This window comes from Dendropsophus ebraccatus, chromosome 3, assembly GCF_027789765.1.
Source record: "Dendropsophus ebraccatus isolate aDenEbr1 chromosome 3, aDenEbr1.pat, whole genome shotgun sequence".
Lineage (NCBI taxonomy): Eukaryota > Metazoa > Chordata > Amphibia > Anura > Hylidae > Dendropsophus > Dendropsophus ebraccatus.
In genome coordinates, this window is record NC_091456.1 from 9,257,401 (window position 1) to 9,274,721 (window position 17,321).

Genomic DNA, 17,321 nt, shown 5'->3' on the forward strand with positions numbered 1-17,321 from the left:
ACACATTCTGGTTCCCCTCCAACCACATACGCACAGACACATTCCCCATCACCATACAGTGTTTCTGTGCCCTCAGTGAGATCCTTCTGCTACATGGTGTCACAAGTAGGACACTGCACCAGACACGTTACTCACTACTAGACGGAGCTTACTGTGCTCTGAGCAGAACCCTCTGCTACATGGTGTCACGAGAAGTACATGGAACCAGACACGTTACCCACTATCCAGGTGGTGTATCTGTGCTCTGAGAACCCTCTGCTACATGGTGTCACGAGAAGTACATGGAACCAGACACGTTACCCGCTATCCAGGTGGTGTATCTGTGCTCTGAGCAGAACCCTCTGCTACATGGTGTCACGAGCAGGACACGGATCCAGACACGTTATCTGTTTCCAGGCAGTGTATCTGGGCTCTGAGCAGAACCCTCTGCTACACAGTGTCACGGTAAGTACACGGAACCAGACACGTTACCTGTTTCCAGGCGGTGTATCTGGGCTCTGAGCAGAACCCTCTGCTACACGGTTTCCCAACCAGGAGAACCGTCTGCTACATGGTTGGTCATACAGGTTATGGGACCAGACACATCACCCATTGCCAATCATTGTTCCTGTGTTACTCAGAGCTACCCCCTCTGCTACAGGATGTCACAAGCACGACACATGTTCTGTCATTAACATCACCCCTTAGCGGGCGGTGCTTCAGACCTGCCTCTCATCTTCATGACATAGATTCCTTTACTACATGATGTCAGAGACATAGAACTGGACACGTTATCACCTCCCAGGTGGTGGTACAAGGTTATTCAGAGCTCTGCCCTCTGTTGCATGATATGGCTCCAACTACATTACCTGTAGTTCGGTGTGCACAGATTGTGGTATTCTGTTACACGATGTAATACACCTTCTTCAGGTCCACTCATTATAGTGCATTATAGTGATGATGCTTGGCATTTCTCGTGTCCAGTTCTCGTTTACATTGGGACTCAGTCCTGTTCTCTTCCCTGCTCCCAGAGCACACCCTGTAGGCTTCTGTTTGCTTGTCTAGTTTACAGGTCTGACCAGGCACATTACCTGCTTCCAGTCCAGGGATTTGTATCTCTTGAATGCTGGTCCTTGGTTACTTACTGCTTGCAGCTACTCTGCTCGTGTTACCCTGTATATTACCTTTCATCCTCGTAGGACTCCCATGATCGGTGCCTGTCACTTCAGGGGATCATCATAGGGTAACTTGTTACCACACCATTTCGTCTTCTGTATGTTTCCACTAGCAAGTCTCATTACCTGCTCTCGGGCAGTGTAACCTTGGTTTATTCCTCTCGGGCCGTATCCTTTCTAAAGCCCGAGCATCCTGCTACGTGTCCCACTACACAAGGTACAGAACCCCCTGCTTTACCTGCCCCCGGACTGTTGTACTGTCATACTCTGGTCCTCTGAGTGGCCGGCAGCATATAGGTACAGTCACTATTTCATCCTGGTACTGTCAGGGTGGTTCTTCTGTCCTTCATCTGGGCATAACTACCATGTTTTGGCATTTGTTTCACTGGCTGTTACCCAGTAGTATGGCTTGGTAACAGTAGTAGTATTGTATTGCCTAGACCGTCCCCTCTGCTATACTGCGGATGGCCCTCAGCGAGGTTTGTTCTTATTGTCTCATGGTGCTCTACTTCAGGAAGCTGTCCTTGGTCAGCACCAGCCACATTGCCTCTTCTCTTTGATCTGGGTGAAGTGAGGCCTCTCGGTTCCTCAGGTAAAACAGTAAGGGTTTCTTCTACCCCTGGTGTATGTAGGACATCGACTGCCTACATGACTCACAGTGCTGCTTTAGGACTTCTCCTTCTGCATCTGCCTATGGCCAACATGGCTAGTATTTAGTCTTCTCTCTTAGGCAGCTGCAGTCTCACAGGTTAAGGATTCCTGTTTACTGCCTGTACTGTTTCTCTACCGTCCTAAGCCTAGGTGTATGGTCCCTTTGTGGTCTAGCTTCTCCAAGTGTCCTTTTTTGGCCATATGGACTATGAAGCATTGTTGTTCTCAGTTCAGGGTTTTGCAGTGCTCCCGCATACACAGTTATTCTTACGCTCTGAAGTAGCACACTGTTGTGCATGACCCCCCTATCCTAGGTTTGGTTTTTTACTACTCAGTCAGGAAATCTTCAAGCAGTCCTTCTCTTCTCCGTGAGGATGGAATATTTAGTATAATAGGTATCTTACAGTCCTCCAGAGGACTGTTATTCCGAGATTGCTTCTTCCGACAGGCAGGTGTGGGTTTTCAGCCCTCATTGGCCTCTATGAGCACTCCTGCTTGACTTGCTTGTCCTTGGTCTTCTTGTTGACCTGCCATGCTCTCCAGATGGGACTCCCGGTCCCCCTCCCTTATCTTGTCTCCCATGTGGAGTCCTCGAGAACTTCTCCCTTAAAGATTTCCTCTACTTGCAAACAGGGTTGTTCACTGGCCCATGTCTGGCCCTACCTAAGGCTCTATCGTCTCCGAACCTATTGCATTCTGGCCAGGCTTCATTTGTTCGGCAAGTTGCCAATTCTCGATGATCTTTTCTCATTAACCATTAAAGTCCCCTTGTTTTCCTGTTGCTCTGTCCACCAGAATGCATCTGGCTCTCGCCTTTCCAATTGCCTAGGGATCCGGTTGAGCTGGTTGATCCGCTAATCTCTTCAATGTGGCCATTGGATCCCGCATAAGGTTCCTTTCTCAAGCAACGTCTCTGCTCACCCTTTGAGGCGTTGGTTTCTAGATCTAGTCTACATATGGACTCTAGTCTATGTATTAACTGTTGTTCCCCTTGTCCTGTGACAACTCCCGTGCCTATAAGCCTTACCTCGACCTCCCTCGACGGTTTTCTTCTTTGACTCCATGCTCTCGAGTACCTCTAGGCTTCCTTGGAGCGGAGTGTTTTATATGATCGACCTCCTTTCTGGGGCTTTAACAGCCCATGGAGTTGTTTTTTTCCCGGCCTACCGGCTTCCTCTGCTCATCTTTTCTGTCGGACACTGCGGGGTACCAGGTACTACTGTACTCTTTTCAGGACAACTTGCTCAAGATTCAGATCACGGTTTTCTTTTCTCCCTCTCCTTCTTTCCCTGGACTGCATTACGCTTGGAAAGCTTTATTCTTATTAACATGTATGTGTTTCTCAGATGGGGTAACTCATGTCATAGGCCATGGCTTTCTCTTCACAGTGAAGACTGTACTCCTAGGCCTATGGAGCTTCCAGCCTGGCCATTCTTCCCTGCTCCATAGTCAGGGACGCAGCTTCTCCTGCATCTCATGTAGCACCTTCTATGAGAGACTCTCAGTCCTTTCTCCTTTATTTGACGCCTTAGGCCTCTAGGTGCCACGAAACACTTTCCAGTCTCTCCCGTCATGGTTGTATTTGCCTTTTTTCTGTTCTACCTCAGAGTAAGTCCCTGCCGCCTGTGGTCGCCTACTTGGCTGGGCGTCTGCTTTTTTCCCCACATCTAGCCTACTAGTTCTGTTGGACTCAATGTTACATCATGTTGCTGGCTTCTAGGAAGGCCACAACCCACTCTGCAGTGCAGCACGTTGCTCCAGGGACTAGACCCGCTTTCCTTTGCCGCGGACCTGTCGGGGTTTTCTCTGACGCATTCAGCATCAACCCTTGCTCTATTCCTATTTGATGGTTGTGTTGGTGCTATTTTGTGGCTTCTCGCCAAGCGCTCTTGTCTAGCGGTTATCTTTCCCACCCCATGGACTGCTTTTGGACGTCCCATAGTATCTGTGTCCCCCAATAAGACGCACGAGAAAAGAGGATTTTTTACTCACCGTAAAATCTCTTTCTCGTAGTCTTCATTGGGGGACACAGCACCCACCCATTTTTCTTTTGGGTTTTTCATCGGTATGGTAGTTTTCTCAGTTTTTGGTGTTATTCCTACTTTACCTGTTCTTGACTTCTCCTACTGCTCTGGCACAAACTGGTTTACCTCAGTGCCTGTGGGCGGGTATATCCTGCTCAGGAGGAGTCACTTCCTTTGTTTCTTTCTTAGTGTCAGCGCCTCCTAGTGGCAGCAGCCTATACCCATAGTATCTGTGTCCCCCAATGAAGACTACGAGAAAGAGATTTTACGGTGAGTAAAAAATCCTCTTTTTCCACTCTGGATGGTGTTAACTTTACCTTTTTACACCTAATTTTGACAGATCCTTGGCTGATCAGAAAAGAACACAAGAAGAGTAAAGATAAAAAGAAGAAAAAGAAAAGCATTGATCCAGACTCCATTCAAAGTGCCTTATTAGCATCAGGACTCGGGTCTAAGCGACCCAGTTTTTCATCTGCTGTCAAATCTGCTCCGGCAAGCACTGCCCCCAGCCTTCCAGGTGATTTGTGGACCTCAAACATTGTACCGTAGAATAATTTGTTTAGATAAACCACTGCAAATGAATAACCATTTTACTTATATTTTAGTTATTTCAAGTACTCCAGCTTCCAGTAATACCAATGCCAGTAACAGCTGCATGACCAGCCAGGATGCTGTGGAAAGGGCTCAACAAATGAAGAAGGAGCTGCTGGATAAACTGGATAACTTAGCAGAAGCTTTACCCCCAAATACTTTAGATGAGCTTATTGATGAGCTTGGAGGGCCAGATAATGTGGCAGAGGTAATCTACTGAAAATATCAGCTTTGTTATACAGAAATGTGACCCTTGTAGCTCTATGTACAGCATAAGATCTACCTCCAGCTCCTCTCCTATGATGAACATCCAATTTGGTGGGAGCCTGACCTATAGAGACCCCCCACTGATCCCAATGTTGTGTGAGCTGCTGCATCATTTACTCTGTGGGATTAGAAGATGGCAGAGTGCTCTGTTCTGGTATTTTTGTCAGGCACCTAGAATAGAATGGTGCTACAGCATGCGTGCCTGGTCATTGACCCATATGATATGGAGCAAGGGTCAGCGAATGATACCTTTCATTAGGATGAGTGAGTGATGGATGTATTGTAGGTTTCTATGTTGTGTGGATTTGTATTCTCACTTGTAATCTCTTCTATTTATAGATGACTGGTCGGAAAGGCAGAGTGGTCAGTAATGATGATGGAAGCATATCATATGAGTCTCGATCAGAGCTCGACGTACCTGTAGAAATCCTTAATATCACTGAAAAACAGAGGTTCATGGATGGTGAAAAGGTTAGTTTTGAAGAGTTGAAAACATCTAAGCCTCTATTTCCAGCACTGATACTTATAGCAGTCACTGGTATGCTCTAAATGCCTGGTAGACCTGGGTTTCACCCCTGTCCCCACCGATTAGATTGCCATCAGGCAGATTGTGACTGGACAATTGATAATGCATGTGTCCAGCTGTCTACATACACTAATGGAGTATTTATAACTCCTATATGAGTGAATAGCCATGTACATGTGTGTCGCAAACTCTCCATTCAAAATCTTTACTGACTGCCTCAACAATCATTATTGGTGTTCCTGAATATGCTGTACAGTTCAGTTTGGAATATACCTTTTAAGTGTTACGTATAATTGACATTAAGGTTTCTGTTTGTAGAATATAGCAATCATCTCAGAAGCTGCCAGTTCCGGAATTTCATTACAAGCTGACCGCAGAGCTAAGAATCAGAGGAGAAGAGTACATATGACATTGGAATTGCCCTGGAGTGCAGACAGAGCTATTCAGCAGTTTGGTGAGTTGTATTTGAGGGAAAGTATGCATAGCTGTTATGTTTTTTATTTGCAGTAAAACGTAGATGCATTTTGCTGTTTTTAGTACTGTCCTTAAACCTTTTGAACTGCTTTCCTGTAGGTAGGACACACAGGTCTAATCAAGTTACTGCTCCAGAATACGTCTTCCTCATCTCAGAGTTAGCTGGAGAACAAAGATTTGCTTCAATAGTTGCCAAAAGGTTGGAAAGCTTGGTAAGTTTGCACATCGCTATTAGCTGCTTGAGTTGTGGCACTCTGCACACTACAGTCAGTCCCTAATGACGCCATGCTACATACTAGAACATACTACATATTTGTAAGAAAACTACTGGTATCTCTATTTGTGGAGTCATTTAAAATCTCCACAAATTCTTCCCTGTAGAATTGATTTTATTTTTATTTTTTTAGGGGGCTTTGACGCATGGTGATAGAAGAGCAACAGAAACAAGGGATTTAAGCCGCTTTAACTTTGATAACAAGGTAACGATTGTCATTGTCTGAAGTAGCTAGCAATGCTTATCTATTTGATGTATTCGTTGATGATTTGTTCGCTAGCCTTTTGCTTTGAATTTACTTTGATTTTGTGTTTCTTATTGCAGTATGGTAGGAATGCTTTGGAAATTGTTATGAAGTCTATTGTAAGCCTGGATGCGCCCTTGGTCTCTCCCCCACCAGATTATCCTGGTGATTTCTTTAAAGGTGAGCTTTTTTACCAATATTGAGAAATATAAAGGTATTTGGCTTTGAACCATAAGTAGCACTAAACTGCAGGTTTTTCAGTTTGACCTCCACAGGGTGCTTTAAGTTCCTCCAGCTTTGTTTTTAGATTCTGTGCAAGTGTTGCCTTCAAGTTTTTATGAATGCACCATAATATAATAATTTATATATAGTACACAATCATGTGAAAAAAAGCACAGAACATTATGGTATAACATGTAAAAGTATATCAAATGAAGAAAACTGTGAAGATAGGCCCTTCACTCCGGTGAAAATCTTTCTTTCAAATTAAGGCCTTTATTCACACGCCCCCAGTTCTGTCTTCATTTGTGGACAGAATATAGGACCAATATTTTTAACTGGACCTGTTCACACATCTGTACAGGGCAACAATCCGTGTTGTAGTGTAGACCAGGATTTTCAGCACAGATCGCTATCTCAATGTAGTGCTCCATGAAGCACAGAGCACTACTGATGCACATTCGTTCTGCAGTCCACGGCTGTGGGCTGCATTACTGATGTGTAAATGTATCCTCACTGGTGTCAGAAAGCTGTACAGATTTGGACAGTTCCTGTCAAGGACAGAGGTGACTGCAGTGTGTCAGACTGGCGAGAATGCGCCACTTCCTGCAGGACATACAGCAGCTAAGTACTGGATGACTGAAGATTTTTAAATAGAAGTAATTTACAAATCTGTATAACTTTCTGACACCAGTTGATTTGAAAGAACTTTTTTTTTTTTTTTCCCGCCAAATACCCCTTTAATGCAAAGAATTTTTGTCTCTTAATATGCGCTCAATGTGAAATATATTGAACATAAAGACAAGTCACTTCCCAAAATATAAGTATCTGGCAAGAAATACTGTCAGGACAGTGAGCAGACTGCATCACTACTTTTAATCTAGTTCACAAGGCTTCTAACACTAATGCCATCCCTGTAAATTTCAACATTTAGATGTTCGCCAAGGGTTGATTGGAGTTGGTCTAATAAATGTTGAAGACCGATCAGGAATTTTGACTCTTGATAAAGGTAAGCTTCTTGGCATGTATCATGCATTTTGCTTTGAAAAGTTTGTTGCTGATTTAACCTTGTATACCATTTGCACTACTTTTTGTTAGAATTTTTTCCCTAACAGAGGTAATCTTAAAATGAAAGATTTGCCTTAAAGGGGTTATCCAGCGCTACACAAACATGGCCACTTGCATATACAGCACCACTGTCGTCTTTAGTTTAGGTGCAGGTTTTGCCTCTGTTCCATTGAAGTGAATGGAGCTTAATTGCAAACCATACCTAAACTGGAGACGAGTGGTGCTGTCTCTGGAAGTAAGTGGCCATGTATTTCTAATGCTGGATAGATAACCCCCTTTAAATTTGATCAGATGTAAAGCATTGGTCCCCTACTGCAGTCTAAAACATGACCTGTCGGAGAACACTGATGTAGAGCATAGTAAACGCTCAACAACTACTGGACCAGCAAGAAATCTCTTTATGAAATGTGCAATGGAATGAATGTAGTTGTGGAGTATAATATAGTTTTAGTATCTGAAGAGAAATAACTGCATATTTACAGCATCTATCTAACATTCTCTCTTCTCCCACACACCATTAATCGGTAAGATGTTTGTTTAAAATGAGAGGCCTGAGCACTAAAATGGATCTGCCCCTTTCCATGTATCATTATATAGTATATATAAAAGGCAATACAGCTTATGCACCAGTAGCAAAAAATTTTTTAATAATTTGTTTTTTCCCTTTTTAATTATTTTCTTTACAGATTACAACAATATTGGAAAGTTCCTTAACCGTATTTTGGGCATGGAAGTACACCAGCAAAATGCTCTCTTTCAGTATTTCTCAGACACGCTCAATGCAGTTATACAGAATGCAAAGAAAAATGGCAGATATGACATGGGCATTCTAGGTAATGAACTACCCCCCCCCCCCCCCTCTTTTAATGTGACTTGATGACAGACTTTGTATATTCTCAGTTCCTATGGTTTTCCGGAGGTGCTGCCTTGCCACCTTTGTTCCTTCCTCGGGAGGGGATCCAAGAGGAGGCATGCAGGATAGCACTCTTGGCATTATTTACTACAAGCCCCATAAGGCTTTGCATGTGCCTCCTATGGTGTGTTTACATAGACCAATCTGACAGACTTTTTTGAAGCCAAAAAAGTTTTCAAATCTATTTCTGGCTTTGGCTTCAGAAATCTGACAGAAGTCTGTCTGTGTAAACACAATATTAGTGACTGTTTATTTAACTAGTTGGCTGATCACTAAAACAGCCCCTGTCAATCCCTCTCACTCATGAGTTGATTGTACTTTGCATTTGCAGTACAGTCAGCTGATTACTGGCTTTCAACTTTGCACTAGTGCATATATTTTAGAAGTAGGAAATTGAAGTACAGGAGTCAGGTAAATTACAAAAGTTAGTGTCCCAGTCGTTTGGATAAAACATGGATGCTTGAAGTTCTGGTCGGTTGACAAACAAGCAGGGAGAAGCACACAGCAGCACCCTTCGCTCCCCAACTTGCAGACACTGGTGCTTCTTCCCGCACATTCTGCTGACTTGTGGAAGTATCAGCTCTGTGTGAATCTCTATGCACTGTTCTAAGCATGTTGTTTGTCTTAACAGATCTTGGTTCTGGGGATGAGAAGGTTAGAAAATCTGAGGTTAAGAAGTTCCTGACCCCAGGTTATTCCACGTCAGGTCATGTGGAACTGTACACAGTAAGTAATGGATGGGTATTCTTTCCTGCTTTCTCATTTTGATTACCTTATAGCAAATGGGTCCCAAGTGCAACCAAAAAATATACTTCCACATTTTTAGATTTTGGAGCCAAAAGATTTTTATTTTGTGCAGTTAAAGGGGTAGTGCGGCGGTAAACAATTCACAGAATAACACACATTACAAAGTTATACAACTTTGTAATGTATGTTATGTCTGTGAATGGCCCCCTTCCCTGTGTCCCACCACCCCCACCCGTGTACCCGGAAGTGTGGTGCGCTGTACATACCTGTCACGTGCCGACTCGTCTCCGATCTTCAGTCAGCGATGTCGTCTCCGGACGGCCGGGCCGAATCCCTCCAAGCGTCCTGAGTGCCGGACGCCCTCTTCAGCGTCATCAGCTGCTCAGCCGCGATTGGCTGAGCACAGTTTGGCTCAGCCAATCGCGGCTGAGCAGCCTATGACGCGGCAGAGGGCGGCCGACACTCAGGACGGACGGAGGGATTCGGCCGATGACGACATCGCTGACTGAAGATTGGAGACGAGTCGGCACGTGACAGGTATGTATAGCGCACCACACTTCCGGGTACACAGGTGGGGGTGGTGGGACACGGGAAAGGGGGCCATTCACAGACATAACATACATTACAAAGTTGTATAACTTTGTAATGTGTGTTCTGTGAATAATTGTTTACCGCCGCACTACCCCTTTAACCCTTAGACGACCCAGGGCGTATAGTTACGCCATGGAAGTCTGTCCCCAGACGACCTAGGGCGTAACTGTACGCCCTGGGTGTTATTCCTGCTATGAAGCGCGCTCCGGAGCGGAGCGCGCTTCATAGGAGGTGGGGGCCGGCTGCAGTGAGCAGCCGGGACCTCACCGGCAATGACACGCTGCAGCGATCGCGCTGCCGCGTGTCATTAACCCCTTAAACGCCGCGATCGCGGTGCGACCGCGGCGTTTAGGTGTAAGTGACAGGGGGAGTCCCCTGTCACTTACCGATCGGGACCCCCGCAATGTGACTGCGGGGGTCCCGATCGGTAAAACGGACTGCTGGAGGTCTCTTACCTGCCTCCATGCGGTCCGATCGGCGCTCTGCTACTCTAAGCCTGCACAGGCAGGCTCAATGAGCAGAGCGCCGATAACACTGATCAATGCTATGCCTATGGCATAGCATTCATCAGTGTAGAAATCAAAGTAATGTATGTAAAAGTCCCCCAAAGGGACTTCAAATGTGTAAAAAAAAAAACAGTTAAAAACACTAACACACTACCCCAAAACCCCTCCCCCAATAAAAGTTGAAATCACCCCCCTATCCTATTATATAAATAAAACATATAAAAATAAATAAATAGATAAACATATAATATACCGTAGCGTGCGTAATTGTCCGATCTATTAAAATATAACAAGCGTCATTGCGAACGGTAAACGGCGTACACGAAAAGAGGGGAAAAAGTGCGCAGATTACCGATTTTATGTTACATTATATATATAAAAAAATTAATAAAAAGTGATCAAAACGTCCGATCTTCACAAATATGGTATTAATAAAAACTAGAGATCATGGCGGAAAAAATGACACCCCATACAGCCCCGTAGGTGAAAAAATAAAACCGTTATAAGCGTCACAATAGTCCCATTTTATTTATAATTAATTGCCAAAAAAAAGGATTTCATAAAAAAATACAAATATAACATTAGAGAATCTGTGTAACCTGCATATGGTTGTGTTCAGACTGACCTATAGAATAATAGTGTCATGTCGCTGTTACCATATAGTGCATAACGTAGACACAGGAACCCCCCAAACGTTACCATATTGCATTCTTTTTTGCGATTTCACCAATTTATATCTTCATAAATAATATATTTGGAATTCCATCATACATGTTATGGTAAAATGAAAGACGCCATTACAAAGTACAACTATTCCTGTAACAAATAAGCCCTTACATGGCCTGTAGATAAAAAACTGAAAGTGCTAGAGCTCTTAGAAGGGAAGGAGGGAAAAACGGAAACACTAAGATCAGAATTTGCGCGGTCCACTGGGTCATTTTGGGCCTGGTCCTCAAAGGGTTAATGCAGTATAGATATCGGGCTTAAAATGCCACATCCATACTGCCTCCAGGTACTATTAGAGCGCATTGGAGCTTGCTACTTGCTGCTTGTTTTTTCGTATAGCAGCAAGCCCCTGCACTCCCTCCAATAGTGGCTGCAGACGAAATGTAGTGTGCCAGAGCTCACAAGATGCCTTAAAGGAGTTTATTCAGGGTTACAAAAACAAGGCCACTTTCTTCTAGAGACAGCTTCTCTTGTCTCCAGTTCAGGTGCGGTTTGCAATTAAGCTCCATTCACTTCAATGGAACACAGTTGCAAAATCTGCACCCAAACTGGAGACAAGAGTGGTGCTGTCTTTGAAAGAAAGTGAGAGTTTTAATTTTTTTGGTTTTTTTCAAATACTGGATAACTCAAACCGTCAGAACCTCTGGAGCTGGTCACGGCAAAAACAGTTTACTAACATATACCACTGACTAATGCCTTTTTTATATGCATACAGTGACTTCATTCACCAATAGGGGCTTCCATTGCATTGCAGTTTTTTGTTCTGGCATACGCTGCTGTTATATTCAACAATACAATGGTATGCTTGCATGTTACAGCCCAATGGAAGCCAATTGGCTATCTTCTCCTCTTGTGGCAGCTTTTGATGTATGCACATTAAATGCAGCAAGTGAACTCCTAAGTTGTGAAAGGGCCCTGTTATACAAGATGATTATCCACCAATATTGCTATGTGAAATAGGCCCAGTGAACAGCTGACAAATAAGCATCGTTTTAGCAGGTTAATAAAACAATTTGTTGACTACAGACCTCCCTATGTAATGGTGGATAAGGAAATCCCCATAAAACGTATTGGTTATAAAAACAATATTCTAATATTTTCAGATAAGTGTAGAAAGAGGAATGTCGTGGGAGGATGCAACTAAAATCTGGACAGAACAGACTGGACCAGATGATGGCTTTTATTTATCACTACAGGTAAGATTCATTTAAAATGCAAACGCTGATTGCCTGAAGAGACATGTCACTCATACAGGAGGGGAAGACATCAGAACATGTAGAAACTGGTATGAGAACAGTAGTAGGGGGACACAGCACTTTATGAGAAGAGTGGTGGCTGACAGGCCTCTGTGCTCATTTGCAGCAGTAATTTGAGGACCTTTATAATCTGACACTGGTTTCAGGGGACTAACAACAACCTCATTGAAAAGGCTGCTACTGTGTGTATATTTCTAGCAACTAGACTGTCATACATTGAGAGCAAAGGTGCAATTGTACAGGAAGAGAGGCTCAGGAGGGGGGGAGCAAGTACGATATGTTCTCCCGATATGCAATAGTTCCTCTTTAACATGGCTATGAGCAGGTTAGAAGAATCTAACCTGCTGATTAGAGATAGATATGAATGATATTGCACAGGAGACGCCAAGGATGATCTTACGTTCCTCCTCTGTGCTGTTCCAGGGCATTCAGTAGTGAGCTCCATGGTCTGGTGAAACAACTAGGAACACTGGTTAGAGCACTACCTGCCCCCATAGCGCCAATCTGGCCCTACTAACTGCCCCGGAAAGGCTCAGAGGAGGAAGGGAAGAGACCTACCATCATCCTTGGCGTCTCCTGTGCAATAGGGACGTATCAGCTAGTTCGATTAATCTAACCTGCTAATAGTTCTCCTTTAAGCTAAATGTAAAATATTTTAGTCCGATTGAATGGCTTTATAGGAATAGTGTTCTGTTTAATTGTTATATTTGATTTCCTGTTACTAAAAACTACTTTTGTTCTGCAGATAAGAAATAACAAGAAAACTGCTGTTTTAGTAAAAGAAATCAACCCCAAAAAGAGGCTTTTCTTGGTGTACAGGCCTAATACTGGAAAGCAACTGAAACTTGAAACATTGTCAGAATTAAGGAAGAAATATAAGAAGGTAATCTATACTGGCAGGGCCCGTAAGGACTGGTTTCATACCCCCTGGGAAATAAGCATTCAGACACCGCTCGAGAGGCTGGACCTCTGCTCATCATTTACTTGAGATTTACTTGAGATTTAAACTTAAAGGACACCTGTCACCCCCGTGCCGAGGTGACAGGCTCCCGACCCCAGTTAGATCCCCCTATACTCACGTGATCCCGCCGGGTCCCGCTTCCTGAGCCGGTCGGGTCACGGAGATATCAGCGCCCGAAGCCCGGCGCGCGTGCTGACAGCAGAGTCAGATGCCCATAGAGAATGAATGGGGAGTCCGATGCTCCGTCATTCTCTATGGGCATCGGACTCCTCTCTCAGCGTGCGCGCCGGGCTTCGGGCGCTGAAATCTCTGTGACCCGACCGGCTCAGGAAGCGGGACCCGGCGGGATCACGTGAGTATAGGGGGATCTAACGGGGTCGGGAGCCTGTCACCCCGGCACGAGGGGTGACAGGTCCTCTTTAAAACCATTCAGGATTCGACCATTCAGGGTTTTTTTTTTTTGTTTGTTTTTTGTACAATTTGTAGGTTTAGCTGCAGCAGTTTGCATGTTCAGACAAAACATTCAGGTTATAAATTATAGCTTGTTATATTTTGTTGTCTTGCCAGGTAACGTCCGATGATGCCTTTTCTCACTGGAAAGAACAGTACACATCATCTGCTGATATTTGTACTCATGCCTATTGGTGAGTAATTCGTAGCGATTCCTACTTACAGCATTTACACTTTAATGTCAAATTTTTATTTTAAATTTTAAAGCCTCACTCACGTGTCTGTAGTTCACTTGTGGACCAATGCATTTCAATGGCGCCGTTCATGCATCAGTATGGTGTGTACGGGGCTGTGATCCATGCCGCAGAAAAGAAAGGTCCTAGTATGGACACATAATTGTGGCATGGATCACTGTCTTCAATGCAGAGGTCCGTGAACTGCGGATTACTATGAAGGCACGTTTTGTAGTGCTGTCCATGACTACATGTGAATGAGGCCTAAAGGTGTTGTTCGGGGAGAACATTCTTCACAAGAGTGTTAACTTCCCCACTCCCGCGATACAGTTCCAAATGTGCGGTGTTTCTGTGTTTAAGGCCATGACGTCACAGGCCTGTTCAGCCAATCAGTGGCTGCAACTGTGTCCCACCTCAGTTGCTGATTGGCTGCGCTGGCATGTGAAGTCATGGTCCTGAATGTAGAAGCTCCGCACAGCAGGGACCAAAGTGGTGGCGGGAAATATATATATAATATATAAAAAAAATTTTTAATTACCCCCTTCATGAGCGCACATGTGTAGAATCTGTTATATCTGATATTGCCAGGATATTGTAGTCTTTATATAGTATTAACAAACGAGGAGTTGGAACTATGTCACATGTTTTGTCTTCATGTTTCTCTTAAAGTGACTTTTTTTTTTTTTTTTTTTTTTTTTTTACACAGCGGAAAATGTTTTTTTTCTCTCTCTATGATACTTACGTACATTCACGTTTTATTGACTTCCAAATTAGCTGTGGTGAAGATTTGATATTTAGCCTTTGCTGAGGACTGTGTTTAACTGAACATTGTTTTCTCTCTGCAGGAGAGGTAATTGTAAAAAGGCGAGCCTGGGATTGGTGTGTGAGATAGGCTTACGCTGCCGGACGTATTATGTTCTGTGTGGTTCTGTCCTAAGTGTCTGGACTAAAGTGGAAGGAGTATTAGCCTCCGTTAGTGGCACAAATGTAAAAATGCAAATAGTTCGATTACGGACTGAAGATGGGCAAAGAATTGTTGGTAAGTACAGTGATGGATGGGGAAGCTTTGCCCCCATTTTTAGATGAAGAATTTTTTGTTCATTTTTTAGTTTTTAAAGTTCTATTTATGAACCAGTATTCAACGGGTGAATATTTTTTTTTTTTTAGATGCAACTTTGTTTTTCCCTCTTTTTTCATTTAAATGTTCACATAATACGGGGATAGTGGCCAATTTGTCATTTGCAACTTTAAAACGTTGCACAATGTAGTGCAGGCCTACATCTGGCAGTACCGGGTAAATTTATTTGCACAATTTTATTTTTTTACCATTTTGTAACTTTTTTTTTTTTTTTTTTTTTTTTTTTTTTACTTGCAATTAAATGCATTTACTATGGCAGTGCTGCATTTTAATAAATCAGTCACAAGAAGTGCCTTTTTTTTTTTTTTTTTTTTTTTTTAGTGCAAAGGATATACTGCCTATAAAATTTATATACAGCCAACAAAAATTACAGAAGGCTACTTTATAAATAAAACACTTGCAAAGTTGTAAAGTTTAACTTTTGCATGTATAATGGTCAGTAGTGCAGATAGAATAAACTCTAAATTGTTCTCTCTTCACAGGTCTAATCATTCCAGCAAATTGTGTATCGTCACTTATAACCCTGTTATCGACTTCAGACCAGTCTCAGCAGATTGCGGTACAACAGCAACAGATGTGGCAGCAACTTCATCCTCAGAGTATCAGCAATTTCAGCACCCCATAGATATCTGCCGAGCAGAAACGTGGACATAGTAGTGAGAAACTGTAGACACCATAACAGTGCACATGAATCAGGGACAGATTCCAAAGAAGTTCACTCTACTTGCGTGTTGGTGAACGCTGTGTTCCGTTGAACACTAGGACTTTGCGTACACCAAGAGATCTTTGTGGCAATCTGCAAGTTCCTTTTATAGTGGCACATAACGTTTTCTTGTTTTTGTTTTTTTTCTTTACACTTCACTTTTGGTGCTTCCCATCAGCTCCAGCTTTCATAGTTCTTAATTTAATTTTTTTTTTCTTCCTCATGGAAGTCGGAACGCACTGCTTTTTTTTTTATTTTTCCCATATAGTGCTCAGGGTCTTATTTGGTAATAACTTTTAAAGAGGAGCTTTCCATAAATGCATGTACGTCGGACAGTATGATGCATAAACCAATGTATGTATATAAGGTTTTCCTAACTTGTGTAATAAGGAATGCATGCTTTCATAAATGCACTGTATTTAAAAGGGTATATTTGTGTTTCTCCCCCCACATTGGTTAATGCAGCGCATGTCTTTGAAAGCATGAGTACAAAGACTTTGGCAAGTCCTGATCCACCGGGAACAATCAGTTCCCGATTTCCACCTAGGCCGTTTTTTTATTTTTACATAGTATTTTAAATTTAATTATTTAAGTTGAGTGCATTTTCTTCTGTGTATGATGCGATTTCAACACATTTGCTCTTAAAAAAAAAAAAAAAAGTTGTGATGAAAATGTAATATTTTAAGTGTAAAAAGGACATTTCCTAATGTGCTGCAGCAAAGGGCTTGTGCCTATCGTATTTTTTTTTTTTTCCCTTTGACATCAAAAATGGGAACAATACAATTCCATTTTGCTTTTTTTTTTTTTGTCTTTACAAATTGCTTTATTGTAATTTAATTAAAAAAAACACAAACCGATTGACTGGTAAAATAAGGCACATCTTGAATGGTACACTGTTATGTAGATCACTCAAGGCTTCCTGCTGTGTGTTGTTTTGCCTTCTCTGTAACTTGAACACAATTTACTATGTTGTAAGACATTGTAGAGTTTCTTGAGCTGTTAAAAATTGTAATGTACAAATGTGAATAGTTTATCTATAATATGGGTAAGTTTTTTTTGTTTTTGTTTTTTTTTTTCCTTGCCTTCAATAGTTCATGTTTATAAGGAAGTGAAAAGGACAATGTTTGTCATTTCTTGCTTGCACAGGTTGCACTATTGAACGTTTTGAGACTGTATAAACCTGTTTGGGGAAAATTTAAATTACCCTATGAGGTATTTATACCTTAGAGGGAGCAAATAAAAATTCATTGTACTAACATAAATCTATCATGTGGTATTTTGCACATTTGAATTTTCTTGCTTATTCTTTATTATAACATGTGGCAACACTGTACACAGTTCAGCCATTGCAGTCTCGTCCAGGGCAGTGGAGTCAGTAAGCCGCAGCGCTGACTCCTGGTTTTATCAGGGACCAACTCCGACTCCTGCTCCTTCATAAATGGCCAGTCAGATACCAGGAGTTATTTATCACACTGGCTCAGCAGCTTCTCCCTAATTTCCTACATGATCTTGGGGCGACTTCTGAGGGAATAAGGAAAGATTTATGAAGCAGATTCTGTGTGTGCAGTGGATGCAGCCAGTCTCCAGCCTCAATGTCCTGAACAA

General features: G+C 42.7%; 1 protein-coding gene across 3 annotated transcripts in view; it reads left to right on the plus strand.

Annotated features, from left to right (window-relative positions):
* SBNO1 (strawberry notch homolog 1) overlaps window positions 1-16,978 on the plus strand; it is a 43,535-nt gene extending 26,557 nt beyond the window's left edge. For all 3 annotated transcript variants that reach the window (XM_069960830.1, XM_069960832.1, XM_069960831.1), the window contains exons 18-32: window positions 4,170-4,346; window positions 4,435-4,628; window positions 5,027-5,158; window positions 5,532-5,667; window positions 5,787-5,899; window positions 6,095-6,166; window positions 6,286-6,385; window positions 7,359-7,433; window positions 8,179-8,325; window positions 9,037-9,131; window positions 12,079-12,171; window positions 12,977-13,114; window positions 13,760-13,836; window positions 14,721-14,914; window positions 15,496-16,978. In XM_069960830.1, coding sequence (XP_069816931.1) covers window positions 4,170-4,346; window positions 4,435-4,628; window positions 5,027-5,158; window positions 5,532-5,667; window positions 5,787-5,899; window positions 6,095-6,166; window positions 6,286-6,385; window positions 7,359-7,433; window positions 8,179-8,325; window positions 9,037-9,131; window positions 12,079-12,171; window positions 12,977-13,114; window positions 13,760-13,836; window positions 14,721-14,914; window positions 15,496-15,638 — 1,886 coding nt within the window. In that variant the 3' untranslated portion in view covers window positions 15,639-16,978. The remainder of the gene's footprint in view (window positions 1-4,169; window positions 4,347-4,434; window positions 4,629-5,026; window positions 5,159-5,531; window positions 5,668-5,786; window positions 5,900-6,094; window positions 6,167-6,285; window positions 6,386-7,358; window positions 7,434-8,178; window positions 8,326-9,036; window positions 9,132-12,078; window positions 12,172-12,976; window positions 13,115-13,759; window positions 13,837-14,720; window positions 14,915-15,495) is intronic.
* Window positions 16,979-17,321: the final 343 nt, after the last annotated feature.